This window comes from Salvelinus fontinalis, chromosome 34 (genome assembly GCF_029448725.1).
Source record: "Salvelinus fontinalis isolate EN_2023a chromosome 34, ASM2944872v1, whole genome shotgun sequence".
In the NCBI taxonomy this organism is placed as follows: Eukaryota; Metazoa; Chordata; class Actinopteri; order Salmoniformes; family Salmonidae; genus Salvelinus; species Salvelinus fontinalis.
This window is the reverse complement of record NC_074698.1, coordinates 29378479-29406459: the sequence shown is the minus strand read 5'-3', so window position 1 is coordinate 29406459 and position 27981 is coordinate 29378479. Positions and strand designations below refer to the sequence as shown.

Genomic DNA, 27981 nt, shown 5'->3' with positions numbered 1-27981 from the left:
ATGGCTCTATTCCAGTAATACATGATAATTGATTGTATGTATATGGCTCTATTCCAGTAATACATTATAATTGATTGTATGTATATGGCTCTATTCCAGCAATACATGATAATTGATTGTATGTATATGGCTCTATTCCAGTAATACATTATAATTGATTGTATTTATAGGGCTCTATTCCAGTAATACATGATAATTGATTGTATGTATATGGCTCTATTACAGTAATAGATGATAATTGATTGTATGTATATGGCTCTATTACAGTAATACATGATAATTGATTGTATGTATATGGCTCTATTCCTGATGCTCAACATGGGCTTTACATAGCACATTACATACACATTTATATGACAATGGATATATGATACTGATGAGCTCTTGAGACACTCATTGTATTTAAAACATCTATGGCGGTGGGTTCTTCCATAGGGATATAAATCCTATATACAGTATATCTCTTGACCAGAGTGATGCCAGCCTAGGAGACAGATTGCAAAGATTTCTCTTTGCTCCATCCTATGAGGGAGGAGTGTGTTGTGCGGAAACAGATCAGTCAGCAGTCAGGTCCAAATGCTAACTTGAGGTCCGTGTACGCAACTCAAGTTGACTTCTATGCAGGATTTATGCAAAAGTTCAAGTTAAGTGCACAGACCACTAGCTAGGATTCAAACCCTCAGTCACCATGTCAACCCAAACAGGGAAACCAGTCCACACATACACACACACTTAGCCTGATCCCAGATCTGTTTGTGCTATCATGTCAACTAATAAATGAAAAGGTGACATGCTAGCACAAACAGATCTGAGATCAAGCCAACACACACTAACAACTTGAAGCGGTAGCAGTGTGCCAAGCAAAGCCCTCACTGTACCTGAGATCTCATGTGCTCTGAGCTCGTTGTACTTATAGGCCTGTTCCATGGGCTTGATGGCTGCGTGGTAGATCTTACGTAACTTCTGAATAGCAGCTGGAGGGGGAGAGAAAGAGAGAGAATGAGGGGAGGATGGTAAGAACAGGGTTCAAATGACAGCGGGGGATAGGAGAGGCTGGACATCCCCCATAACAATTAGGGCCACCATATGAATTTAAACATAGGAGAGGCTGGGCATCCCCAAATAACAATTAGGGCCACCATATGAATTTAAACATAGGAGAGGCTGGGCATCCCCCATAACAATTAGGGCCACCATATGAATTTAAACATAGGAGAGGCTGGGCATCCCCCATAACAATTAGGGCCACCATATGAATTTAAACATAGGAGAGGCTGGGCATCCCCCATAACAATTAGGGCCACCATATGAATTTAAACATAGGAGAGGCTGGGCATCCCCCATAACAATTAGGGCCACCATATGAATTTAAACATCAATGTAAGCCCCCCCATAATTGTCAAAAATATCAATATCAGGCACCCCCAAGTGGCTTCGGGCAACCCCAAGAGTCTATATATTTTAAGTGTGGTATTGGGCACCCCCAAGAGTCAAAGTATTTGAACCCTGGTATCCATGGTAAGAAGGAATGTAGATGGAATGAGGTAGAGTTGGTTTATGTAAGAGGAAAGGTAGAACGGTAAGAGAAGAGAAGGAAACATAATAAGATGATAAGGAGTGTAGATGAAAGAGAGGTAGAGTACAGGAGTTTCAGTTAAACAGGAGAGGTAGAACGGTAAGAGAAGAGAAGGAAACATAATAAGATGATAAGGAGTGTAGATGAAAGAGAGGTAAAGTACAGGAGTTTCAGTTAAACAGGAGCGGTAGAACAGTAAGAAAAGGTTAGATTAAATGACAAACAAGTCATTATGGAATGAGAATGAGTTGGAGGGTTCAGAGAGAGAGGGATGAGAGAGAGAGAGAGATAGAAAGAGAGAGAGAGAGGGAGAGAGAGGGAGAGAGCGGAGATAAAAGGAAAACAGATTAAAAACAGAAGATTTGGGACTCGTTAACACTAACGATGTTGCCCATTAGCGCTAATGGAGAAGAGGTCCATTAAGGCTCTGGCACCACGTGTTTCTTTCTCTAACTAAAGCTATAGCCTGCGTGCCAAAAAAGCACCCTATTCGTTATATAGTGCACTACTTTTTACCAGAGACCTATGAGCCTGGTGAAAAGTAGTGCACTATATACAGACTAGGGTGTAATTTGGAAGGCACTCATACACAGGCAAGTACCCACAGACCCATAGAGGATCACCCATCATTACTTTCTATGATGTGCTTCATTAACCCATAGATTAGTATAATGACACATCAGAGCAGGACTGGGAACATACTGAGTACATTTATCTGAACAGAAATATGCATTTGTCTCTGTAATAACACTACTGGCATTTGACAGGTATTTAATAGACATAAGGTGACACATTCAGAACCAATTCTACATCCCAAATGGCATCCTATTCCCTATTTAGTGCACTACTTTTGATCAGAGCAATATGGGCCCTGCTCAAAGGAAGTGCACTACACAGGGAATAGGGTGCTATTTGGTACATGTCCCATGTCACACCAGGTGCAAACATGTCTCGTGAATATCTGCAAAGCGCTCTACTGCATGTCTTCTTGTATCTCACAATATCTTTGTAATAATGCTAATGCTCAACAATGACGTTTGATAACGTCAACAATATCTAAAGCTCTACAGCCTATTAAGATGTGATCAGACTTGATATTTAGGGACAGGAGTTTTTCTTTACCACGTGACCTGACCAGGAACAACTCTGGGCCTCAGTAATATATTTAACGTATTATTTACCATGATAGTTTTCTGCTGCGTTCTCCTCAGAGGCCAGCCTCAGCGTCTCGTCGATGTGTGATCTGTCTCTCAGGATGTTGCTCAGGACATCCTCCACCTCCTCCTCCTCTGTGGAGAGAAACAGCAGGTCTGAAGTCAGTCTCTGCTAGTGAATCTTTGCATATTGGACTGGTTTAACTGGCATGATAGATGAGGCTGGTGGGGAGGGAAATGGGGAAGGTTCATATGTGCTAAAACATAATTTGCAATCACAGCCTAAAAGTGGCATAATTTACTGGTATGACCCCCCTCTATGGCTGCTGACCCCCCTCTATGGCTGCTGACCCCCCTCTATGGCTGCTGACCCCCTCTATGGCTGCTGACCCCCTCTATGGCTGCTGACCCCCCTCTATGGCTGCTGACCCCCCTCTATGTCTGCTGACCCCCTCTATGTCTGCTGACCCCCCTCTATGGCTGCTGACCCCCCTCTATGTCTGCTGACCCCCTCTATGTCTGCTGACCCCCCTCTATGTCTGCTGACCCCCTCTATGGCTGCTGACCCCCCTCTATGTCTGCTGACCCCCCTCTATGTCTGCTGACCCCCTCTATGGCTGCTGACCCCCCTCTATGTCTGCTGACCCCCTCTATGGCTGCTGACCCCCCTCTATGTCTGCTGACCCCCTCTATGGCTTCTGTATCCCAAATGGTTCCTTATTCCCTACATGGTGCACTACTTCCTGAGATTGTAAATCCTGTTTTAGGACAAAACGTGTGTGTGTGACTGTTTATCCATTTCACTTGCTTTGGCAATGTAAACATATGTTTCCCGTGCCAATAACACCCTTTAAATGTAACTGAATGGACAGAGAGGTGCTGACTGTTGCGGGTTGTCAATGTTCCAGTAGAGGCTTTACAGTGGCCAATTACCACCATGCTACATCAAGGGTCATTTCCATCAGCGCTGTCTCAGTCTCTCTATTGCTGGGGTCTACAGGGATGGGTGTCAATCTAGAAATAAAATGACTAATGGATTCTAACGCATAAGAAACAACAACTATGAAATGAACAACTATGAAAAGTCAGTCAGTGGCAGCACACAGTATGTGAAAACAAAGCCAGAGGATGAGTAGAAGTGATATGTTCTGTTGTATAAACTGAGGAAAACAACCCTTTGTGATGTCAAATCCAATCAACATTCAAAATCCAATCAAATGTGTTGGTCACATACAGATGGTTAGCAGATGTTATTGGTCACATAGACATGGTTATCAGATGTTATTGGTCACATACACATGGTTATCAGATGTTATTGGTCACATACAGATGGTTAGCAGATGTTATTGGTCACATACACATGGTTAGCAGATGTTATTGGTCGCATACACATGGTTAGCAGATGTTATTGGTCACATACACATGGTTAGCAGATGTTATTGGTCACATACACATGGTTAGCAGATGTTATTGGTCGCATACACATGGTTAGCAGATGTTATTGGTCACATACACATGGTTAGCAGATGTTATTGGTCACATACACATGGTTAGCAGATGTTATTGGTCACATACACATATTTATCAGATGTTATTGGTCACATACACCTGGTTATCAGATGTTATTGGTCACATACACATGGTTATCAGATGTTATTGTTCACATACACATGGTTAGCAGATGTTATTGGTCACATACACATGGTTAGCAGATGTTATTGTGAGTGTAGAAATGCTAATGCTTCTAGATCTGACAGTATCTAACAGGTAATATCTAACAATTCCACAACAAAACCTAGTACACACAATCTCATCAAGGAATGGGACGAGAATATATAAGTATAAAATATATGGATGAGAAGTGACAGAGCGGCTAAGATGCAATAGATAGTGAAGAATAGATAGTGAAGGATACAGTATATACATATGAGATGAGTAATGTGAGATATGTAAACATTATTAAAGTGGCTAGTATCAGTTGTACTGCAAGCACCTTTCCTCCAACTCAGCCACAGGCTGTGTGGCTACCAAACAAGTCCTCTCATAAAAGCTGCAGTTAGGATATTCATAGAGATACCCGTCTATCCTTCTCCCAGGCCCAGAGAGATTCATGTCTATCTGTCTCCCAGGCCCAGAGAGATTCCTGTCCATCTGTCTCCCAGGCCCAGAGAGGTTCCTGTCTATCTGCATCCCAGGCCCAGAGAGATACCCGTCTATCCTTCTCCCAGGCCCAGAGAGATTCATGTCTATCTGTCTCCCAGGCCCAAAGAGATTCCTGTCTATCCGTCTCCCGGGCCCAGAGAGATACATGTCTACATGTCTATTTGTCTCCCTGGCCCAGAGAGATTCCTGTCTATCCGTCTCCCGGGCCCAGAGAGATTCCTGTCTATCCGTCTCCCAGGCCCAGAGAGATACCGGTCTATCTGTCTTCCAGGCCCAGAGAGATACCTGTCTATCCGTCTCCCAGGCCCATAGAGATTCCTGTCTATCCTTCTCCCAGGCCCAGAGAGATACCGGTCTATCTGTCTTCCAGGCCCATAGAGATTCCTGTCTATCCGTCTCCCAGGCCCATAGAGATTCCTGTCTATCCGTCTTCCAGGCCCAGAGAGATACCGGTCTATCCGTCTTCCAGGCCCATAGAGATTCCTGTCTATCCGTCTTCCAGGCCCATAGAGATTTCTGTCTATCCGTCTCCCAGGCCCATAGAGATTCCTGTCTATCCGTCTCCCAGGCCCAGAGAGATTCCTGTCTATCTGTATTCCAGGCCCAGAGAGATTCCTGTCTATCCGTCTCCCAGGCCCAGAGAGATTCCTGTCTATCCGTCTCCCAGGCCCAGAGAGATTCCTGTCTATCTGTCTTCCAGGCCCAGAGAGATTCCTGTCTATCCGTCTCCCAGGCCCATAGAGATTCCTGTCTATCTGTCTTCCAGGCCCAGAGAGATTCCTGTCTATCCGTCTCCCAGGCCCAGAGAGATTCCTGTCTATCCGTCTCCCAGGCCCAGAGAGATTCCTGTCTATCCGTTACCCAGGCCCAGAGAGATTCCTGTCTATCTGTCTTCCAGGCCAAGAGAGATACCTGTCTATCCGTCTCCCAGGCACAGAGAGATACCGGTCTATCTGTCTTCCAGGCCCAGAGAGATACCTGTCTATCCGTCTCCCAGGCCCATAGAGATTCCTGTCTATCTGTCTTCCAGGCCCAGAGCGATTCCTGTCTATCCGTCTCCCAGGCCCAGAGCGATTCCTGTCTATCCGTCTCCCAGGCCCAGAGAGATTCCTGTCTATCCGTCTCCCAGGCCCAGAGAGATACCGGTCTATCTGTCTTCTAGGCCCATTGAGATTCCTGTCTATCCGTCTCCCAGGCCCATAGAGATTCCTGTCTATCCGTCTCCCAGGCCCAGAGAGATTCCTGTCTGTCTTCCAGGCCCAGAGAGATTCCTGTCTATCCGTCTCCCAGGCCCAGAGAGATTCCTGTCTATCCGTTACCCAGGCCCAGAGAGATTCCTGTCTATCTGTCTCCCAGACCCAGAGACATACTGTAAGAGGAGAGGGGATGTTGAATGAGATATATTTATATCCAGTTACATGGCTGTGGGATGAACAATTCCTCCAGGGGGGTACATTTAGCAGTGTCCCCATTCATTAGCATTCTAGCATTCTCTGTGTGTATGTGTGTGTGTGTGTGTGTGTGTGTGTGATCTCCACATTTGAATGTCTATGTTATTTATTGCATTTGATCACAGCTGCTACTACAGTATGATCAGTTCATCTATTAGACAGACTGCTGAAAATACATGTGTGTTTCACCTAGCCATGGTTTCACAACACCACCATAGATAGTGTTTGTGTGTGTAGTGGGGGAATCCCCAGTTTCATAACAACCTGGCATAGGAGTGTGCACGCACGCACACACACACACACACACACACTCTTTCTCTCTCTCTGCTCCACACCCTAACAACCCCCTTGTCATAAAGAGAGGAGAATACGTCAGCCTTTCTCTGCCTCTCTGCTTCACCACCTCCAAATATAACCCTCTGTTGTAGACTTATCAGCCTGTTAGGACTGTCCTTGTGTGCCCACTACCCAGGAACAACCATCATTTTATGGCCTCTGACTGTACCGTACAGGGGCCACTAGGGGCCCATAACCAGGTCAGGTTACACAGCAGCACTACAGCCATAGAAATATAACTACTAGAACAGGTTTACCAATTCAAGTCAATATTCTGTAATGGGTGGACCAGCGGCCATATTGACTGACTGTACCCACAGGAGTAATACCATGTCAGCCATATTGAGTGTACCCATTCTGAGGTGGTTGGAGGGGCTTTGACTGTTCTAGTAATTATATTTCTATGACTACAGCTACAGAGCAGAGCTATATTTAGGGGCAGCCGGGATATCACCCTGATTCATACTGCTACACCTAGGGGGTCGTAAAACTCGGATGCTGCCTTCGTGTGGGTCCTGTCACGGGAGATCGGTATTTGACTCTTAGTCGAGGGACTTCCACTTAAAGTCCTTCACAAGTTTCAGAAGTCACGCAGGTGATAGATGGTCATGCTGGAGTACTCATACATACATCTACGTGGCGTAGTCGAGTACCTATCCACCCTTGGCTGCTTGACACATAGGCCTCCAGTAAAACAGTCACGGTAGATATAATTTTTATGTTCTGAATTACTCAGTGTCTAAGACGAAGTGTAAAGCTAATTTATACCGAAAACCACACCCTAAACTACATGGACAGAAGAAACCACACCCTAAACTATATGGACAGAACAAACCACACCCTAAACTATATGGACAGAACAAACCTCACCCTAAACTATATGGACAGAACAAACCTCACCCTAAACTATATGGACAGAACAAACCTCACCCTAAACTATATGGACAGAACAAACCACACCCTAAACTATATGGACAGAACAAACCACACCCTAAACTATATGGACAGAACAAACCTCACCCTAAACTATATGGACAGAACAAACCTCACCCTAAACTATATGGACAGAACAAACCACACCCTAAACTATATGGACAGAACAAACCTCACCCTAAACTACATGGACAGAACAAACCACACCCTAAACTATATGGACAGAACAAACCACACCCTAAACTATATGGACAGAACAAACCTCACCCTAAACTATATGGACAGAACAAACCTCACCCTAAACTACATGGACAGAACAAACCACACCCTAAACTACATGGACAGAACAAACCACACCCTAAACTATATGGACAGAACAAACCACACCCTAAACTACATGGACAGAACAAACTACACCCTAAACTATATGGACAGAACAAACTACACCCTAAACTATATGGACAGAACAAACTACACCCTAAACTATATGGACAGAACAAATTAAACCCTAAACTATATGGACAGAACAAACCACACCCTAAACTATATGGACAGAACAAACTATACCCTAACTACATGGACAGAACAAACTACACCCCAAACTATATGGACAGAACAAACCACACCCTAAACTATATGGACAGAACAAATTACACCCTAAACTATATGGACAGAACAAACCACACCCTAAACTATATGGACAGAACAAACTATACCCTAAACTACATGGACAGAACAAACTACACCCTAAACTATATGGACAGAACAAACCACACCCTAAACTATATGGACAGAACAAACTACATGGACAGAACAAACCACACCCTAAACTACATGGACAGAACAAACCACACCCTAAACTATATGGACAGAACAAACCACACCCTAAACTATATGGACAGAACAAACTACACCCTAAACTATATGGACAGAACAAACCACATCCTAAACTATATGAATAGAACAAACTACACCCTAAACTACATGGACAGAACAAACCACACCCTAAACTATATGGACAGAACAAACTACACCCTAAACTATATGGACAGAACAAATTACACCCTAAACTATATGGACAGAACAAACCTCACCCTAAACTATATGGACAGAACAAACCTCACCCTAAACTATATGGACAGAACAAACCACACCCTAAACTATATGGACAGAACAAACCACACCCTAAACTATATGGACAGAACAAACCACACCCTAAACTATATGGACAGAACAAACTACATGGACAGAACAAACCACACCCTAAACTACATGAATAGAACAAACCTCACCCTAAAATATATGGACAGAACAAACCACACCCTAAACTATATGGACAGAACAAACTACACCCTAAACTATATGGACAGAACAAACCTCACCCTAAACTATATGGACAGAACAAACCTCACCCTAAACTATATGGACAGAACAAACCACACCCTAAACTATATGGACAGAACAAACCACACCCTAAACTATATGGACAGAACAAATTACACCCTAAACTATATGGACAGAACAAACCACACCCTAAACTATATGGACAGAACAAATTACACCCTAAACTATATGGACAGAACAAACTACACCCTAAACTATATGGACAGAACAAATTACACCCTAAACTATATGGACAGAACAAACCACACCCTAAACTATATGGACAGAACAAACTATACCCTAAACTATATGGACAGAACAAATTACACCCTAAACTATATGGACAGAACAAACCACACCCTAAACTATATGGACAGAACAAACTATACCCTAACTACATGGACAGAACAAACCACACCCTAAACTATATGGACAGAACAAACCACACCCTAAACTATATGGACAGAACAAACTACATGGACAGAACAAACCACACCCTAAACTACATGGATAGAACAAACCACACCCTAAACTATATGGACAGAACAAACCACACCATAAACTAGGGTTGTAAATGGAAGCAAATTGTCTACTGTATTGCTTCTCCTTCATAACTAAACATATTGACAAAGGATTTACCTAGACAGTAAACTGAGAAGATATTTATTATTGAATCAAATATTATTTTATGTATAATTGAATCATCTAAATAACACAAAGTCATAAATGACATCCTGTCAGCAAGTACTGCTCATTTTCACCTATCAATCAGTCATGGTTACCAAAGCTGTACCTCCTAAAAAAATGTCTCTGAATGAACGTGAAAATCCAGACATCAAGTTCTCTTCCCTTCAAACATGATCAGACCTCATGCATTCCTCTGTACTTCCCCCTCAGTCCAGTCCAGATACCACCAAATGTTCGCCCACAAACGTAGAGCAGAAAATGTTCCAAAGCTCTGGCCCTGGGAGGTATAACGTTGGAGATGTCTGTCCAGATCAAGCTGAACCAAGGATCAAAAGGAATAGAATCTAGGAATATTGCTCTTGGCATGGTTCTGTCATCTGAGCTGGTAACTAAACTACGAGGAGGGGCGTGGGCCTGGAGAATGGAGGTCATGCCAGGTTGCTTGTGTAATTGTCACAAATCACACGGCTGGTGGTGACTGATGTGGGGCAGAGGCTCAGAGAAGACCTCCTCATCCATAACTGGACCATAAAACTAGTCACATAAGTCAGACTTGATCAAAGAGGAGAGACTCTTATTTGTACAGCTGTTGGTCAAATTAAATCAAAAGTACAATAGTGAAATGCTTACTTACAGTCTCTAACCAACAGTGCAATTTCTAAGTTAAAAAAAAAAGTATTAGGTGAACAATAGAAAAGTAAAGAAATAAAAACAACCGTAAAAAAAGACAGTGAAAAATAACAGTAGCGAGGCTATTTACATTAGCGAGGCTATAACAGTAGCGAGGCTATAACAGTAGCGAGGCTATTTACATTAGCGAGGCTATAACAGTAGCGAGGCTATAAAAGTAGCGAGGCTATAACAGTAGCGAGGCTATTTACATTAGCGAGGCTATAAAAGTAGCGAGGCTATTTACATTAGCGAGGCTATAAAAGTAGCGAGGCTATTTACATTAGCGAGGCTATAACAGTAGCGAGGCTATAACAGTAGCGAGGCTATTTACATTAGCGGGGCTATAACAGTAGCGAGGCTATAACAGTAGCGACGCTATAACAGTAGCGAGGCTATAACAGTAGCGAGGCTGTAACAGTAGCGAGGCTATAAAAGTAGCGAGGCTATTAAAGTAGCGAGGCTATTTACATTAGCGAGGCTATAACAGTAGCGAGGCTATAACAGTAGCGAGGCTATAACAGTAGCGAGGCTACATACAGACATCGGTTAGTCAGGCTGATTGAGGTAGTATGTACATGTACTGTAGGTATGGTTAAATTGACTATGCATATATGATAAACAGAGAGTAGCAGTAGCGTAAAAGAGTGGTTGGCGGGTGGTGGGTGGCTGGACACAATGCAGATAGTCCGGGTAGCCAATGTGCGGGGGCACCGGTTGGTCGGGCTAATTGAGGTAGTAGTACGTGAATGTATAGTTAAAGTGACTATGCATATATGATAAACAGAGAGTAGCAGCAGTGTAAAAGAGGGGTTGGGGGGGCGACGACACACAATGCAAATAGTCCGGGTAGCCATTTGATTACCTGTCCAGGAGTCTGCTGTTGGTCAAGCTTGGTCATTTGAATAGAAATTCAGCCCTATATGTGAGAGGGGATTTTATGTCATCACTGTACATGTGGAGCACACAGAGTATCCCTTTTAAAGGATTGTGACATTCTGGGAACATGATCCCATCTAGTACATACTACAGATGGACACAATCTGTAATACATATATTACAACATATGTAATAGGAGTGTCATTACACAGTATAGAGCTTTAGAACCTGCCTTAAGTGTCAAGGCAGCACGACTTTACTTCAGCCATAATGACTGCTCCTTGTGTTCATTTAATTGAACACATAAACAACACTATATTTATTTGTTTTCATTTTCCTCGGTTGGATGTACATTTTATTTGAGACACTGAAATGGGGAGATAGTGAAATGTTCACCGATCTACCAGAATAATGGATCATATGGAAATCAATTAATACCAGAACACATACTATCACGTGTGTCTTCATGTCTGTAATTGAAACCATTCATTAACAAATTAGTATTTCTCACTTTTAACATCATTCTAACACATAGCACAACTCTTGAATGACAAGAGATTTAAGCTATCAAGTGACTTCCACAGTCCAGTGATCTTTAACACAGAAATACTTGGAGTGAAAGTAGAACATCTAAGCCATGTAGGATCCCCGGGGTCAGTCGGCCAGCTGGATCTCAGGTTTAAAGTTCTAGAAGGAACCAGCCAGGATGAGGATACGTGACCTCCTAAACTCCCCTCTCCACTTAGCCTCACCCCTATTTATCATTCAACACCTCACTCCCAACACTGCCCCCACGCCCTCGGGCGCTAAAGAGATCATCTGGCTAACTGGACTGTTGCTTGGCTACACCAGGGTCATGTTCATTAGGGCATGCAGCGTTATCCGTTTCAAAACATTATGCAACACAAAACGAAAATTAGCGTTTCTTATTGGACAAGGAAGTACCTTTTTTTTGTCCACTTTCTTCTGTTTGGTGCCTAGTGAACACAACCCCGAGTCATGATACAAACCACGGAAGGACTTAGCCTTCCTGGTGGGTGTGGTGTTGAGGCCAAAGGCCTGGACCTCTGACTCTAGCTGCAAGGCTTGGACTCAATCCACAAAAACATATACTACTACTTTCTTTGGCTTCATTTGTATTGGCCAAGTCTCAAAAGAAAGCTGCATCAAATGACCCAGAACAACGACGTAGTGGCCACTGGGCATCGGGCTTATTTGTTTACTAGCTCTTGCAGTTAGCATGTTTTATTGACATTTACACTGCTGATGATTTTCATTTTCAAATGAACACACAACAGCATCAGCTCTGATTTGGAGTCGTAGAGTACATCGGCTGTTAGAAGGTACTGATGGTACATCGGCTGTTAGAAGGTACTGACGGTACATCGGCTGTTAGAAGGTACTGACGGTACATCGGCTGTTAGAAGGTACTGATGGAACATCGGCTGTTAGAAGGTACGGATGGTACATCGGCTGTTAGAAGGTACTGATGGAACATCGGCTGTTAGAAGGTACTGATGGAACATCGGCTGTTAGAAGGTACTGATGGTACATCGGCTGTTAGAAGGTACTGATGGTACATCGGCTGTTAGAAGGTACTGATGGAACATCGGCTGTTAGAAGGTACGGATGGTACATCGGCTGTTAGAAGGTACTGATGGAACATCGGCTGTTAGAAGGTACTGATGGTACATCGGCTGTTAGAAGGTACGGATGGAACATCGGCTGTTAAAAGGTACGGATGGTACATCGGCTGTTAGAAGGTACGGATGGTACATCGGCTTTTAGAAGGTACGGATGGAACATCGGCTGTTAGAAGGTACGGATGGTACATCGGCTGTTAGAAGGTACGGATGGAACATCGGCTGTTAAAAGGTACGGATGGTACATCGGCTGTTAGAAGGTACGGATGGTACATCGGCTGTTAGAAGGTACTGACGGTACATCGGCTGTTAGAAGGTACTGACGGTACATCGGCTGTTAGAAGGTACGGATGGTACATCGGCTGTTAGAAGGTACTGATGGTACATCGGCTGTTAGAAGGTACGGATGGTACATCGGCTGTTAGAAGGTACTGATGGTACATCGGCTGTTAGAAGGTACTGATGGTACATCGGCTGTTAGAAGGTACTGATGGTACATCGGCTGTTAGAAGGTACTGATGGTACATCGGCTGTTAGAAGGTATGGATGGTACATCGGCTGTTAGAAGGTACGGATGGTACATCGGCTGTTAGAAGGTACGGATGGTACATCGGCTGTTAGAAGGTACTGATGGTACATCGGCTGTTAGAAGGTACGGATGGTACATCGGCTGTTAGAAGGTACTGATGGTACATCGGCTGTTAGAAGGTACGGATGGTACATCGGCTGTTAGAAGGTACATCGGCTGTTAGAAGGTACTGATGGAACTGTGTTTACACTGAGCAGACATTTAAAAACGGCAAACATCCGTTAAGCTTTTAGTGCAGTGGGCTAAATCAGGGTCACACAGAGTGTTTCTTGGCAGTCTTAAACACATCTACAAAAGTTTCCACCTCACACACATGGCTATGGGCTAAAAATGAAAAACACCTGCACCATGTCATATATAGAGTTGAAATGTATTCCATTTTGAGTTTGCATCCCAATATTACACTTTATATACATCACAGTAGACTGAAATAACAAAACCGTGTGAAATAAAAACATCGGATTATCTAAGTTTAAAAAATATATGTTTGTTAATTATGAAATGATGAAAAAAATGAATAACATTCCACCCACGAGGTCACTAGGTCATTTGACTTCAGGAAAGAGCTACTACCACATTATACCACATAAAACCCAGAGGAACAGGCCAATACGTCCCATGTTAAACAGACACACACAATCCTCCTATAGACACAGGCCTCCTGCTGGTTTCACTCCGCCTGCCTACGTTCTCCACCAGTGTCAACTGTTGAATAAAGACAGGCATTGTGTCAACGCTAACCAAGGGAAGTGATTACGGGGGGCCTTGAAACTGTCTTGTGCCAGAGTAAGAAGGGAGAGGATAGTGAATGCTACAACACGCCACAGCAAATAATTATGAGCATATTCTACCGCTCAGACTTAAAGTGAATGCTAGACAGATGCTCCTTTCAGCGCCAGTAGGTCGCTGGTGGCAGCGCCATGGTAGTGATGACACACGCTGCCTGGTTAAGGCTTACTTCTTCACTGCCCATGATAGTGGAGTCAACCTGCTAAAAATAAAGACTGCGCAATGTTGCTCTCAGCACGGCCCAAGAACAACCAACAACCAAAGGTTAGCAGGGCGGATAAAAGGGCGGATAGGACAAAATAGTGCCTTTCAACAGCTTCAACAACAACAGTGTATTTGTTGTATATGCATGTGATAAAGAGTGCCTTTGATAGCCTGATACCTGGTACAGAGGCCTGTTAAAGTGGTCTGATACAGTGGCCTGTTAAAGTGGTCTGATACAGTGGCCTGTTAAAGTGGTCTGGGACAGAGGTCTGTTAAAGTGGTCTGGTACAGAGGCCTGTTAAAGTGGTCTGATACAGTGGCCTGTTAAAGTGGTCTGATACAGTGGCCTGTTAAAGTGGTCTGGTACAGAGGTCTGTTAAAGTGTTCTGGTACAGAGGCCTGTTAAAGTGGTCTGATACAGTGGCCTGTTAAACTGGTCTGATACAGAGGCCTGTTACAGTGGTCTGTTAAAGTGGTCTGATACAGAGGCCTGTTAAAGTGGTCTGATACAGAGGCCTGTTAAAGTGGTCTGATACAGGGGCCTGTTAAACTGGTCTGATACAGAGGCCTGTTAAACTGGTCTGATACAGAGGCCTGTTAAAGTGGTCTGATACAGAGGCAGTTACAGTGGTATGTTAAAGTGGTCTGAAACAGAGGCATGTTACAGTGGTCTGATACAGAGGCCTGTTAAATTGGTCTGTTAAAGTGGTCTGGTATGGAGGTCTGTTAAACTGGTCTGTTAAAGTGGTCTGATACAGAGGTCTGTTAAACTGGTCTGATACAGAGGTCTGTTAAACTGGTCTGATACAGAGGCTGTTACAGTGGTATGTTAAAGTGGTCTGATACAGAGGCCTGTTAAACTGGTCTGATACAGAGGCATGTTACAGTGGTCTGATACAGAGGCCTGTTAAAGTGGTCTGATACAGAGGCTGTTACAGTGGTCTGATACAGAGGCCTGTTAAACTGGTCTGATACAGAGGCCTGTTAAACTGGTCTGATACAGAGGCTGTTACAGTGGTCTGATACAGAGGCCTGTTAAAGTGGTCTGATACAGAGGCCTGTTAAAGTGGTCTGATACAGAGGCCTGTTAAAGTGGTCTGATACAGAGGCCTGTTAAAGTGGTCTGATACAGAGGCCTGTTAAAGTGGTCTGATACAGAGGCCTGTTAAAGTGGTCTGATACAGAGGCCTGTTAAAGTGGTCTGATACAGAGGCCTGTTAAAGTGGTCTGATACAGAGGCCTGTTAAAGTGGTCTGATACAGAGGCCTGTTAAAGTGGTCTGATACAGAGGCCTGTTAAAGTGGTCTGATACAGAGGCCTGTTAAAGTGGTCTGATACAGAGGCCTGTTAAAGTGGTCTGTTAAACTGGTCTGATACAGAGGTCTGTTAAAGTGGTCTGATACAGAGGCCTGTTAAAGTGGTCTGATACAGAGGCCTGTTAAAGTGGTCTGATACAGAGGTCTGTTAAAGTGGTCTGGTATGGAGGTCTGTTAAACTGGTCTGATACAGGGGCCTGTTAAACTGGTCTGATACAGAGGCCTGTTAAACTGGTCTGATACAGAGGCCTGTTAAACTGGTCTGATACAGAGGCAGTTACAGTGGTATGTTAAACTGGTCTGATACAGAGTCCTGTTAAACTGGTCTGATACAGAGGCCTGTTAAACTGGTCTGATACAGAGGCAGTTACAGTGGTATGTTAAACTGGTCTGATACAGAGGTTTGTTAAAGTGGTCTGATACAGAGGCTGTTACAGTGGTATGTTAAAGTGGTCTGATACAGAGGCCTGTTAAAGTGGTCTGATACAGAGGCCTGTTAAAGTGGTCTGATACAGAGGCCTGTTAAAGTGGTCTGTTAAATTGGTCTGATACAGAGGTCTGTTAAAGTGGTCTGATACAGAGGCCTGTTAAAGTGGTCTGGTACAGAGGTCTGTTAAACTGGTCTGGTACAGAGGCTGGTACAGTGGTCTGTTAAAGTGGTCTGATACAGAGGCCTGTTAAAGTGGTCTGATACAGAGGTCTGTTAAAGTGGTCTGATACAGAGGCCTGTTAGTTGTCTGATACAGAGGCCTGTTAAAGTTGTCTGATACAGAGGCCTGTTAAAGTGGTCTGTTAAAGTGGTCTGGTACAGAGGCCTGTTAAAGTGGTCTGATACAGTGGCCTGTTAAAGTGGTCTGGTACAGAGGTCTGTTAAAGTGGTCTGGTACAGAGGCCTGTTAAAGTGGTCTGATACAGTGGCCTGTTAAACTGGTCTGATACAGAGGCCTGTTACAGTGGTCTGTTAAAGTGGTCTGATACAGAGGCCTGTTAAAGTGGTCTGATACAGAGGCCTGTTAAAGTGGTCTGATACAGGGGCCTGTTAAACTGGTCTGATACAGAGGCCTGTTAAAGTGGTCTGATACAGAGGCAGTTACAGTGGTATGTTAAAGTGGTCTGAAACAGAGGCATGTTACAGTGGTCTGATACAGAGGCCTGTTAAATTGGTCTGTTAAAGTGGTCTGGTATGGAGGTCTGTTAAACTGGTCTGTTAAAGTGGTCTGATACAGAGGTCTGTTAAACTGGTCTGATACAGAGGTCTGTTAAACTGGTCTGATACAGAGGCTGTTACAGTGGTATGTTAAAGTGGTCTGATACAGAGGCCTGTTAAACTGGTCTGATACAGAGGCATGTTACAGTGGTCTGATACAGAGGCCTGTTAAAGTGGTCTGATACAGAGGCTGTTACAGTGGTCTGATACAGAGGCCTGTTAAACTGGTCTGATACAGAGGCCTGTTAAACTGGTCTGATACAGAGGCTGTTACAGTGGTCTGATACAGAGGCCTGTTAAAGTGGTCTGATACAGAGGCCTGTTAAAGTGGTCTGATACAGAGGCCTGTTAAAGTGGTCTGATACAGAGGCCTGTTAAAGTGGTCTGATACAGAGGCCTGTTACAGTGGCCTGTTAAACTGGTCTGATACAGAGGCCTGTTAAAGTGGTCTGATACAGAGGCCTGTTAAAGTGGTCTGATACAGAGGCCTGTTAAAGTGGTCTGATACAGAGGCCTGTTAAAGTGGTCTGTTAAAGTGGTCTGGTACAGAGGTCTGTTAAAGTGGTCTGATACAGAGGCCTGTTAAAGTGGTCTGATACAGAGGCCTGTTAGTTGTCTGATACAGAGGCCTGTTAAAGTGGTCTGGTACAGAGGCAAGTTACAGTGAATGAAGATCAGTGAGGCCTAGGGATGTCTAAGTCTCCAGACCGGCTAACACTCTAGGTCTTAAAATAGAGTGGAGAATTCTCTGCCCCCCTCCTCCTTCCATCCCCTGACCCATTGTAGGGTTATTTCTGGCCACAGGGGGTACCAGCTCCAAACGCTTTAGCACCTGTTGCTACCCCCCAGCAACCAACCATGTGCTGCACAAGCCTCTGTGTCCAGCCATGCTCCCCTGACCCCTGACCCTGGGATGTGTTGTTGTCAGCTATATGTCAGCCATTTTGGTTATAAGCCCGGGAATGAACCACAGAAAATCTATATCAAATAAATGTTCTCATTTCTTCCTTCACTTTTTTGGAATACGAGTTGGGCCTAACATCGCAAATTTTACAGTCTATACTGATCATTCACAGAATGACTGGTTTCTGTTATCGATGACACTAGATCAGTGTCACATGGGTTTGACAGTCATGTGTGGATCTGAGTATTCCATCCATGGAGATTAATAGTGTGGTTAATAATTAGGTGGCTCTCTTGGTAATGAGACTGTATTTTAGAGAGTGATGCTGCTCCTCTCTGATGGAAATCCCCTGGCCCGGTGTAAAGGTTGCCTGAAACTCCCCGTGGCCCAGAGTAAATCCACAGGGTTCAGAGGACACTAAAGACCTAGCGGGCTAATCATGTTAACGTTAATTTAATTTACCTCTGCTCCCTGGTGGTGCAGCAAGCACAGCAGAACTTCCTCTGGAGGTTTTACACTGATAGTAGATGTGTATGAGAGCACACACGCACTTGCACGATAGCACACACGCACTTGCACGATAGCACACACACACACACACACGCTTGCTCACATGAACAAGACACTGCAATCGAAGCAGGACGTTTACAGTGCCTTGCGAAAGTATTCACCCCCCCTTGGCATTTTTCCTATTTTGTTGCTTTACAACCTGGAATTAAAATAGATTTTTTGGCGGGTTGTATAATTTGATTTACACAACATGCCTACCACTTTGAAGATGCATAATATTTTTATTGTGAAATAAGAAATGTGACAAAAAAACTGAAAACTTGAGAGTGCATAACTATTCACCCCCCCAAGTCAATACTTTGTAGAGTCACCTTTTGCAGCAATTACAGCTGCAAGTCTCTTGGGGTATGTCTCTATAAGCTTGGCACATCTAGACACTGGGATTTTTGCCCATTCTTCAAAGCAAAACTGCTCCAGCTCCTTCAAGTTGGATGGGTTCCGCTGGTGTACAGCAATCGTTAAGTCACTCCACAGATTCTCAATTGGATTGGGGCCTGGGCTTTGACTAGGCCACTCCAAGACATTTAAATGTTTCCCCTTAAACCACTCGAGTGTTGCTTTAGCAGTATGCTTAGGGTTATTGACCTGCTGGAAGGTGAACCTCAGTCCCAGTCTCAAATCTCTGGAAGACTGAAAACAGGTTTCCCTCTATTTAGCGCCATCCATTATTCCTTCAATTCTGACCAGTTTCCCAGTCCCTGCCGATGAAAAACATCCCCAACGCATGATGCTGCCACCACCGTGCTTCACTGTGGGGATGGTGTTCTCGGGGTGATGAGAGGTTTTGGGTTTGTGCCAGACATAGCGTTTTTCTTGATAGCAAAAAAGCTTAATTTTAGTCTCATCTGACCAGAGTACATTCTTCCGTATGTTTGGGGAGTCTCCCACATGCCATTTGTCGAACACCAAACGTGTTTGCTTATTTTTTTTTTTAAAGAATGGATTTTTTCTGGTCACTCTTCCTTAAAGCCCAGCTCTGTCGAGTGTACGGCTTATAGTGGTCCTATGGACAGATACTCCAATCTCCGCTGTGGAGCTTTGCAGCTTCTTTCAGGGTTATCTTTGGTCTCTTTGTTGCCTCTCTGATTTATGCCCTCCTTGCCTGGTCCGTGAGTCTCTTGGCAGGTTTATTGTGGTGCCATATTCTTTCCATGATTTAATAATGGATTTAATGGTGCTCCATGGGATGTTCAAAGATTCGGATATTTTATTTTTAACCCAAGTCTGATCTGTACTTCTCCACAACTTTGTCCCTGACCTGTTTGGAGATCTCCTTGGTTTTCATGGTGCCGCTTGCTTGGTGGTGCCCCTTGCTTAGTGGTGTTGCAGACTCTAGGGCCTTTCAGAACAGATGTATATATACTGAGATCATGTGACAGATAATGTGACACTTTGATTGCACACAGGTGGACTTTATTTAATGAATTATGTGACTTCTGAAGGTAATAGGTTGCACCAGATCTTATTTAGGGGCTTCATAGATAGGGGCTTCATAAAAAAAAAAAAAAAAAGTTATGTTTTTTCATTTCACTTCACCAATTTGGACTATTTTGTTTATGTCCATTACATGAAATCCAAATAAAAATAAATTACAGGTTGTAATGCAACAATATAGGAAAAACACAAAGGGGGTGAATACTTTTGCAAGGCACTGTATGTGCAATCTTTACATACCTGAGAGTACTAGAGAATGTACTGTAATGTTTTACATATTGTTGGAACACTATACAAATATACTGTATTGTATGCTGCATACACTATTCAAAAGACTGCCAGTGCTTTGAAGGTTTGATTCTCTTTATTCTCTGTTATCTGACCCCCAGTGACCCTTGGACCGACTAAGTTTATGAACTTCATGAACCTCCTCTACAGTACTTGATATGGCCCCCATAATAATGGAGCATGCAGCCATACCAGGGAATAACAGGGCTAAGAACTGGTACTTTCACAGTATTGATTCAGAGAGAGATGAATCTGCCACCAGTATCAGGATGATTGTAACATTTCCTCCTGTTGGGGTGCATCAGTGAGATAATGAACTACTATAGTTGAGGCGTGACACAGAACTTCTCCCAGCACTGGCCACTAAAGCCTGAATAACATCAGTGTGTGTCTCACCCGTCCTCAAAAGCCCAGAGCCTACACCATCATCGGCAGCTCTACCCGCAGCATTCTGACTGGAAGTGCTGCCTGTTGCCTGTCGGAATGTTTATCCAAACTGAACTACGGTTGCCTGGCAACAGGCTCAACTAGGACAGACACATGGTCCGGGTGACAGACGTCCTGGGGTTCATATCAGAAGGTTCGCCTGGCGCCTTGGGGGGTTAATTAAGAGAGTGCGGGGGTACGGGGGCTGATGCAAACTACAGTAACGACATCCAGAGGCAACAGGCAAGAAGTCCTCTCTCTCTCTGATCTATATTCTACAGCTCGATGCTGGATGTAGGCTAGAGGGTGTGGATGATTAGGAGGGGAGGTGTTAAGTCCAGATGTATTTTCTAAAGCACTATATTCTGGGTAGGCTAGAGGGTCCGATCTATTTTCTACAGCTCTATATTATACTGGGCTATACACTAAGTGTACAAGACATTAGGAACACCTGCTCTTTCCATGACATAGACTGACCAGGTGGAAGCTGTGATCCCTTACTGAGGTCACTTGTTAAATCCACATCAATCAAATCAAGTTTTTTATTGTCACATGCTTCGTAAACAGCAGGTGTAGACTAACAGTGAAATGCTTACAATCAGTGTAAATTTAAGGGGAGGAGACAGGTTAAAGAAGGATTTTTAAGCCTTGAGACAATTGAGACATGGATTGTGTATGTGTGTCATTCAGAGTGTGAATGGGCAAGACAAAAGATGTAATTGTCTTTCACAGGAGGTTGGTGGCACCTTACTTGGGGAGGATGGGCTCTTGGTAATGGCTGGAGTGGACTAAGTGGAATGTTTGATGCCATTCCATTTGCCCCATTCCAGCCATTATCATGAGCCGTCCTCCCCTCAGCAGCCTCCACTGGTGCCTTTGAATGGGGTATGGTAGTAGGTGCCAGGCGCACCAGTTTGAGTGTGTCAAGAACTCCAACGCTGCTGGGTTTTCCACGCTCAACAGTTTCCTGTGTGAGTCCATACCCAGATGAAATGATGCTGTTATGATGGCAAAAGGGGGTGCAACTCAATATTAGGAAGGTGTTCCTAAGGTTTCGTACACTCAGTGTATGTAGGCTTGAGGGTGAGGATCTATTTTCTAGGGCTCTATATTATTCTGGGCTATATGTAGGCTAGACGATGAATATCTATTTTCTATATAATAGGCTATATGTAGGCTAGAGGGTGAGGATGATTAGGGAGGTGTTAACAAGTCTGAAGCAGCTACTGAAGAGGCCGCTGACAAACCACATGACACTCAATGATGCATTCCAAATAAGGGAAAGAAGGATAACTGGTCAGTTGCACAACTGAATGCATTCAACCAAAATGTGTCTTCCACATAGGGATGCAACATTCAGGAGTTCTCCTCAAATAGACATGTAATACACAGAGTGGGCACTCTCTTCAAGGTGAGAATTAGGCCTGCTCTTTACTTTGTATTTCTATGAGCAACTTTCTGAACATGGAGCGGATTTTCTGACCCCCCTATAACCCCCTTCTAATTGTTGCAACAGAATGTAATGGTCCTTGGGGTATGTTGGTTGTAGTGGTGGTCTGATACCAGTAAAGAAGACAAGTCCCATATCCTATCAGTAGCTGTAAGTGTGGTAGCCATGCAACAAGCCAGTATCAGGTATAACTGCCATGCTGGGAACACACTACTACTGGTTGTTTTACTGTCTTAGGTTTACATTCCTGTTCAGTCTCAGACAGCCCCCCGTGCCTCAGACCAGTTGGCCTACTTCACTAAATGGATGCAGGAGTGATTATAAGAGTGTTTTGGCCGCTCTGAGTGCATTCCAAACAGCTCTCTCAGTCACCCCCCAACATCTTGATTCAGAATAAGGACCCGTCTAGCCTCATCTTGGAAAACCAGGTGGTCTCATCTCAGTGTTCTTCCTGGTCAGGTCACATGATCAGGAAACATTCCTTGGCCCAATCATCACACTCATACTCATGTAATACCTTAAACACATTTAAACTCCAATACACAGGGCACACACGCTCTCTCCATATGTATAAACCCATACATAGACTCCAGACGAAGGGCAAACCAATTGTCAACTTGTGTCAAAAATGGAGACACAGAGTTCATGCTATTTTACAGATAAAGAACATTCGAAGGACTCCTTGACCGGGGCTGTTTTTAGGGATACATCTTAAAAGGATTTCATGGCTTAAAGGCTACGCTGGCCAATGTCACAGGCCACAGTGTAAGCACTCTTGGTGACGTGGTTCTGGATGCTAGGAGCTGGGCGATGGAGGGCATGTCCGGGTGGTAATTCCACAGAAGGGGGGCGAGGACCATGAGGATCAGTCTAAGGACACAGTGGAGTGACACGGAATGGGGGGGTTGCGAGGGGCTGATCTAACTCTACTCTCCCAGCAGTCCTGTCACTGATCCACAGAGACTCACCAAGTGGCCGACCTTGAGGCTGAGGGGACAGAGGCTTGTCCAAGAGGGGAAGGAGGGGGTCGGGTGTCCCCACTGCCAGCACTGGAGGGATGCCCCGGGCCCCCAGGCCTACTGCTTGCCATCAATGGGGGACACAGAGGGAAAGATTGCCCGTGTCACCCCATATCTCCTCACACTTCAGGTCGGGCCAAAAGCATTCTGTTCAGTGTTACTTCTCTGATTAGTAAGGAAAGGAAATTCGTACATTTGTACAATTTGTCAGTTGTACAAATGAATGACTTCAACTGAAATGTTTCTTCCGCATTTAACCCAACCTCTCTGAATCAGAGAGGTGCGAGGGGCTGCCTTAATCGACATCCACGTCACCCACGCCAGGAGAACTTGCTTAGGTGCAACTTGCTCTGCCTTGCTCAGGGGCAGAATGACAGATTTTTACCTTGTCAGCTCAGGGATTCGATCCAGAATGTATTATGGCTTCTAGTGTAAACAGTCAGGAACACAGGCCAATACAGCAATCAACTGTTAACACTTATCTCCCACTGACTTCAATGCATAAATCATCCAAAATCAGGATTCTGCTTTAAGTAAGAAAAGAGAAAATGGTCCAGTTAACACAACAGGAAGACAAGACCGACCCTGGTCTGAATGAGCAGTACAGTGTCTGAGCACCACTCCTGGTTAAACAGGTGGCCTGTAGAAATAGCCATTAACATTGTCAGGATAACAAGTATCCCTTTGTAGCAGTGATGAATCCAATTAAAGGAGCCATGTCATTTATAACCATTGCAGTAATATAATTTGCTGATGACATACAATAGCCTAACTGAACATGACAGTATGGGATTTCCATCTGGACGCTCCAATCTCTTAACCAGTGTATCACTCCAACACTTCAGCTACAGTGCAATACTCTTAGTCGTTACCACTACTGTTTCCATGGGCTTTGAAGGACCTCATGCATACCAAGGAAACAACATTTACTGGCAACCATTTTGTTAAATACAGACAACATCCCCACAGTTCAGTTTTACAGTGTAATCTAGGCGATGCTAAAATAAGCCTAAAGTAGGCTAATGCTAACCTCGTTAGCCCAGGGGAACTTCCTGCCAGTCCTTCTCCACTCATATCAACAAACCATCCATAGGAACAACAACACCCTACAGTAGCGCTCCATGGAATCAGTGTTACACACTAACAAACCTAGCTATAGGAGGATGGGCTCATTGTAATAGCTGGAATGGGATACATGGAACGGTATCAAACACAGACATTTTCTTTTCAGCCATTACAATGAACCCCTCCTATAGCTCTTCCCACCAGCCTCATCTGCTAGCATTACCCACCTTGCTTTGCTATTCAACGCTACATAGTTAGCCACCCACGCTGCTGGACCAGACTAGGCCCAAGCTAAGCTAGCAGGGTTTGTGACCCAATGGAGTACAGCTACAACCAGAAGTTACTTTCGGTAGAAGGTTAGGAGACCATTTTAACTAACCCTAACCCCTTTTCCTAACATTAACCTAAGTCTCCTAACCTGCCACGTTAATTCTCCTAACCTGCTGTATAGATTATCCTAACATGTTACGAAAAAGTAACTTTCAACCGTAGCTGTAGTCCCTCTAGTCAGGACCCCTTGCTCCTGCTCCGGCCTCCTCCCTCCTCCAGCCCCGCCTGACTCGATAATGCATGTCCCTATAAGGCCAGCTGCTGGGAATAAATTGTCATTGTGACAGTGCAGGGTGACAGCAGCTGGGAAGGCAATGTGGCTAAAGGGTAGAGCTGGGTCTGGGGAGGGGTGGAAGGAGGCCGCGGGGAGAGGAGGGGAAGAGGGATGGGGGACCTATAGTAGACGGTGTCCGGTTACGGGACGCCTGCCTTCCAATCCTAGACATCTGACAGCAGGCTGGGATTGGGATAGGAAAGCATGTTGCCCTGGTGCTGAGCGGAGCCCAAGGACGGACAAGGGTAACAGGAAGAAACTGTTTTACTTTCGAGAGATCCCTCCACCACATTTCTGGAGAGAGGCTGATCTGGATGTCATCTGGGCATTTTATTTCAACACAAAGGCAGATAAAGCTATGGACAATACATGTAATCACTTGACAATACAAGTATGTAATATATATTAATCAATCCAGTAAAATGTAAAAGCTAATCAGTCAATAGATACAAGTATCAAACATGTCCCTATGACATCTACTTGTCAGCAAGGACAGAGAGAGGGGAGGCAGAGACATTCTAAGAAAGGGACAGAGAGAGGGGGAGAGACATTTAAGAAAGGGAGACAAAGTGAGAGAGAGAGAAAATAATCAAAGGCGGCGAGAGAGGGAGAGTGATACAGTGAGGGAAGGCAAGCTCTTCTCTCTAGTACAGTCTGAGACGTTCCATCAGCTGGTGCCATGCTTTAGGACAGCTGACACACCGTCACCACGCCAAAAGCTTCTCGTTTATTAGTCACACCCACTGTGTGTGTGTGTGTGTGTGTGTGTGTGTGTGACCAATAAAGATCTCGATGAGGCTTAATAAAGAAATATATGCACACACACAGTAAAAATAACGAGAGACTACAAGATGTGCCAAGTTGGCACCATTTTAAAATGTGTTTCTCTAAAAAGATGAGATGAGGACGGAGCCCTTAAAATATTCTGTCCTGATTGAACCCAGTGTTCTACCACATTGAAACCCTTTTAAATAGGGCTGCAGGGTAGCAGAGAGAGAGGGACACGGTTGTCTATGCTCATGCCTGTGTCCAGGTGACCGCCACTGTTTGAAGGACCCCTGCAAGTCCTGGCTTAAACAACAACACAAAAAAATATATACAAAAACTATATTTCTACAGTACCTTCTCTGTCCCTATAAACCCACACAACTGACTGACAGAATAATCCATCTGCTAAAAGCCCGAAGAGTAAGACAGTTTAGTCCACGGAAAATAATGTCTGGAAGTATTGGCAGAGAGACTTTTCCAGTTTGAATAAAACTAAAAGTATGTTGGATCAGTAAAATGGATCCAGTGTGTGTCTACAAGCCAGCAAACTGACTGGACAATGAAAGGATACAGACAGCCAAGACATCCAACCCAACCATGCCACATCTCATACATTTGATACATGAGCTGTACCCCAGGACATGTACAGTCCAGTACTGTAGTCTTCCAATGACCAAAAACACTAAGCCTATAAACACACACCCATACAAAATCTATTTATATCGACCTCCACATAAACATAAAACGGTAGATAAGGTGTGAGGCCCCTTACCTGCTAAGGCCAGGAGCAGCAGGCTGAAGAAGCAGCAGATTGAGACTATACCCTTCATGATGGCTGCCAGGAGAACTCTGATAGCCTCACTGACTATATATACACCAAGGTAAGAAAGTCAAAGGGTATGAGGTAGAACAGGGGGCGGGACAGAGCGAGAAAGAGAGAGGGCCGTTGGGTGGAGGGTGTGTGTGTGGCAGGCATCAATGCGTGTGTGTGTGTGTGGCAGGCATCACGGGCGTCAGAGCTGCCACATGGGGCCTTGCGCGTAGCGGCAGCTGACTGTCTCTTGTTTAGATAGACAGGCAGTTTGGGCACTGAGGTCAACACATAGGGACAGAGGTTTAGCATTTCCTTGTCAAATCATTCCTAAATTATATTATACAATGGTATATGGGTTAAAATAGCATGTAATATTAGATGCTGTACAAACTGACTGCTGATACATTCATATGGTTGAATGAGTGGTAAAATCAACTCATTTACATTCTACACCCACTGAGCAAATTATGATCTTTTAGGATTTAGGGATAATTAAAATAATAATTACGATAAACCATATTCACAAATTACACCCATTATCTGATCAAGATGAAAATGGAACAAGCAGCAACGCCTTGTCAACAACAGAATGCAATTAGCAAGTACTGTAGCTGTGACAGTTGTATCACTTTTACTACACAAACAATTCACAAGAAATAATTTTCCTTTAACGAGGTTGATTCTGGCGTTGAAATGAGCTGTCGAACTCACTCTAGGCCTGTTAAAAATAAAGAATGATGTCCATTTCGATGCCATGTCTGGGGGTTATCAATCATAAATGTGACAGAGCTTGACTGTGTGTGTGTGTATGGGTCTTTGTTTATGTCTTTGTGTGTGTGTGTGTGTGTGTGTGTGTGTGTGTGTTGGCTGGCACAGCAAGACCACAGTCACCCTGGCTCTCCAAAACAGTGTGATGGGGGCTTAGTACTTTATCACAGTGAACCAGACACGGTGGTGAAAATAATCTCACAACAACAATTAATGTCTAACCGTAAATGAATCCTCAAATATGCAGGTTAAAAATGTTACTTCAAAATGTATTAAAGCCAAAGAGTGGTTTATGACCAATTTTATTTTTGCTCTGTCCTGTACAGTACAGTGCCTTCTGAAACTGGAGAAGATGGTGGGATTTCACCATGGCAGTTTGGTGCTGGTTAAATGGAATTGTTGTATCACAGGAGGAAATGCATGAACGTATCTTACACAGGAACATCTCTTTCTTGAGGACTTAGGGTACACATTCCCCCTCCCTGTTAAATAGAGTGCAGATTTACAGGGTGAGGGCTCTACTCTGAACACCACCAGGCATTGGGCAGAGGTAGTAGACAACTAACATATCAAATCAAATGCTATTTGTCACATGCGCCAAATACAACAGGTGTAGAGCTTACAGTGAAATGCTTACTTACAAGCCCCTAACCAACAATGCAGCTTCAAAAAATACAGATAAGAATAAGAAATAAAAGTAACAAGTAATTAAAGAGCAGCAGTAAAATAACAATAGCGAGACTATATACAGGGGGATACTGGTACAGAGTCAATGTGCGGGGGCACCGGTTAGTTCGGTTAGTTGAGGTAATATGTACATGTAGGTAGAGTTATTAAAGTGACTATACATAGATAACAGAGAGTAGCAGCGGTGTAAGTGGTGGGGTGGGGG

At 44.1% G+C, this 27981-nt stretch overlaps 1 protein-coding gene across 1 annotated transcript in view; it reads right to left on the bottom strand.

Annotated features, from left to right (window-relative positions):
• srl (sarcalumenin) overlaps positions 1-27378 on the bottom strand; it is a 41196-nt gene extending 13818 nt beyond the window's left edge. Inside the window, exons 1-3 of the mRNA XM_055898432.1 lie at positions 26280-27378; positions 2758-2865; positions 879-974 (exon numbers count right to left, since the gene is read on the bottom strand). Coding sequence (XP_055754407.1) covers positions 879-974; positions 2758-2865; positions 26280-26337 — 262 coding nt within the window. The 5' untranslated portion in view covers positions 26338-27378. The remainder of the gene's footprint in view (positions 1-878; positions 975-2757; positions 2866-26279) is intronic.
• Between the last annotated feature and the right edge of the window lie 603 nt (positions 27379-27981).